The sequence below is a fragment of the Propithecus coquereli genome, unplaced genomic scaffold (assembly GCF_000956105.1).
Source record: "Propithecus coquereli isolate 6110/MARCELLA unplaced genomic scaffold, Pcoq_1.0 Scaffold98, whole genome shotgun sequence".
Classification (NCBI taxonomy): domain Eukaryota; kingdom Metazoa; phylum Chordata; class Mammalia; order Primates; family Indriidae; genus Propithecus; species Propithecus coquereli.
In genome coordinates, this window is record NW_012156173.1 from 2,421,862 (window position 1) to 2,423,972 (window position 2,111).

The 2,111-nt window shown below is 38.9% G+C and overlaps 1 protein-coding gene across 1 annotated transcript in view; it reads right to left on the reverse strand.

Annotated features, from left to right (window-relative positions):
- Positions 1–2,111, reverse strand: part of STX7 (syntaxin 7) — a 50,860-nt gene that overhangs the window by 7,239 nt on the left and 41,510 nt on the right. Inside the window, exon 7 of the mRNA XM_012665170.1 lies at positions 1,661–1,775. Within this exon, the coding sequence (XP_012520624.1) occupies positions 1,661–1,775 (115 nt within the window). The remainder of the gene's footprint in view (positions 1–1,660; positions 1,776–2,111) is intronic.

Sequence of the window (2,111 nt, forward strand, 5' to 3'; positions counted from 1 at the left end):
TAAATATTTTCCTCAGACTCCAATTGGTTACTACAGACAAATGTGTAATGTACCTTTCTGAGTCATCGTGGGTATTCCACCATGGTATATATTGCCCAGGGGTATGCCCCCTAGTGTGGGGTAATGAGGTCCTTGGGTGCTGCAGTGATAAGAGCATTTATTACCTTCCTTTATGCTCATGGTTCACCCAAACAAATCAAGGCTTCCAAGTAGAACTATTGGAAAGCTGCCACTTTTCTCAGCATTTGTGTAGCTTGGCCCTCTTCCCACTCTACAGGGCCTGTGGGAATTAAGTTTTGGGGTAGCTCCCAGATCTGGGGTGCAGCTTGGGAAGACATGTGCCTCTTCCTCAGGGTGGCTATAGGCATGTACTTCCATAAGGAATAGGAAAAGTAAAACTTGGTGATACATCTACATCCCCCCAAAATCCAAACATAAAACAAAATAACATGTGAACCTAGTCAGTGATGAATCCTGTTAAACACTAAGTTTCAGCAGTTACATGGTAACAGCTCCACGAGACTTCTGGCATTTACAGATTACCGTGTGTGTGCACAGTTGTGTGTCTGCATCCGTGTGTGTTTTCAACTATTCATGAGGGACACTTAAAGTCCATGATACAGTGATATCAATTCTGCTGAGCTGCATATCTGATTTACATGCACAAAGATGACAAACAGGAATCACTCTGTCCTGTCAGTGAATACATTGGTTACAATTCAGGAATCTCCATAAATAACAGCTTCACTGTTATTTATACATCGCTGAACATGCAGTAATTTGTCCACGGAAAAAAACGGCAGTGAAATGAAATGCAACTTCCAAGGTCAGTGAGAAAAGTGAAAAACAATTGAAAATATCTAAGAAGGTGACAATATCTTAGATATTTTGTAAGAAGTTAACAAGTCTAAGAAAATAATAATTATGAACAACAACAAAAAAGAAAGTTCTAAAAGGGAAATCAAATGCTACATGGTATTTAGGGGTTCCCAAAGAACCTGACTTTATCCTTGCTGAACATCAAAGGTCTACATATTGCATGATATATTAATAGTTCATGGTTCTAATATTTGTGTAGTACTTGACACAATTTATATTTGACACATACATATGGACTCCCTGTATTAACCTGCTTCACTTAAGAAAGAAATTCATTCCTGGCAAAGGGTCTGCTGAATGTTGACAGAATATATAATGAATAATGACACTCCAAGCTGATATGATTTCCATAAGACCTGAAGATATCTCTCTAAGACAAGAAATTTTGCCTCTGTGGTCCAGAGTGCCACTGACGAAAAGAAAGGAAAGGTAAAAAGGAACAGCGAGAAATGGCGGGAGCAGTCTATCAAAGAGGTTTCTGAGTAGAAATGTCACAAGGACATCAGAGACCACCAGCCATCAGAAAAGCCTGCAGTTGTCTACTGCAACTCAAACAATAAACTTTCTCCGTGGGCCACAGCAAGTCTAGTTCAACCATGAGAATATATATAGGCTAAAACTGGTTTCAAACTGACTGACGTTACCTCTGAACCCTAGTAGGGGTCTGAGTTTAAAATGTTAAAATTTAACATCTCCAGCCACTTTAAACTTGATCATTCTCATTCATTCTCTCTCCCCTTTCAGGCTAAGTTATAAGAAAATTCATTACAGTTAACATTACCTGATAATCTGCTGCCCTTGACAGCTGCTGGTTTGCCTGTTGAACGTGTACCTCCGCATTTTCTACATTGGCTTCTATGCTATCTTTAAGATAAAACACACGTACACACACAAAACTGTTAAACATGTAATGATGCTCTAGTAACAAATCACATTTCATTCAAGACAAGATTAAATATGCTTATTATTCAAAGGTTAGTATTAGCAGTACATGAAAGTTGAATGTATTTGAAACTGGCTATAATTCCTCCTTATACCATTTCTCAGGTGTTCCAAGCAACACATTTGAAGAAAAGAACCTTGATCATCTTCATTACATTGCAACTCCAGTTCCATCTGGCAACCCCAGAAGAGTACTGTCACCCGGCAGTTACCAAATCAGTGTCAGCAAAAGGGCTTGTCTCAGTCTCAAACTCCTCAGTTTGTTCTATCTTAAGACCAGTGTGCAAAAT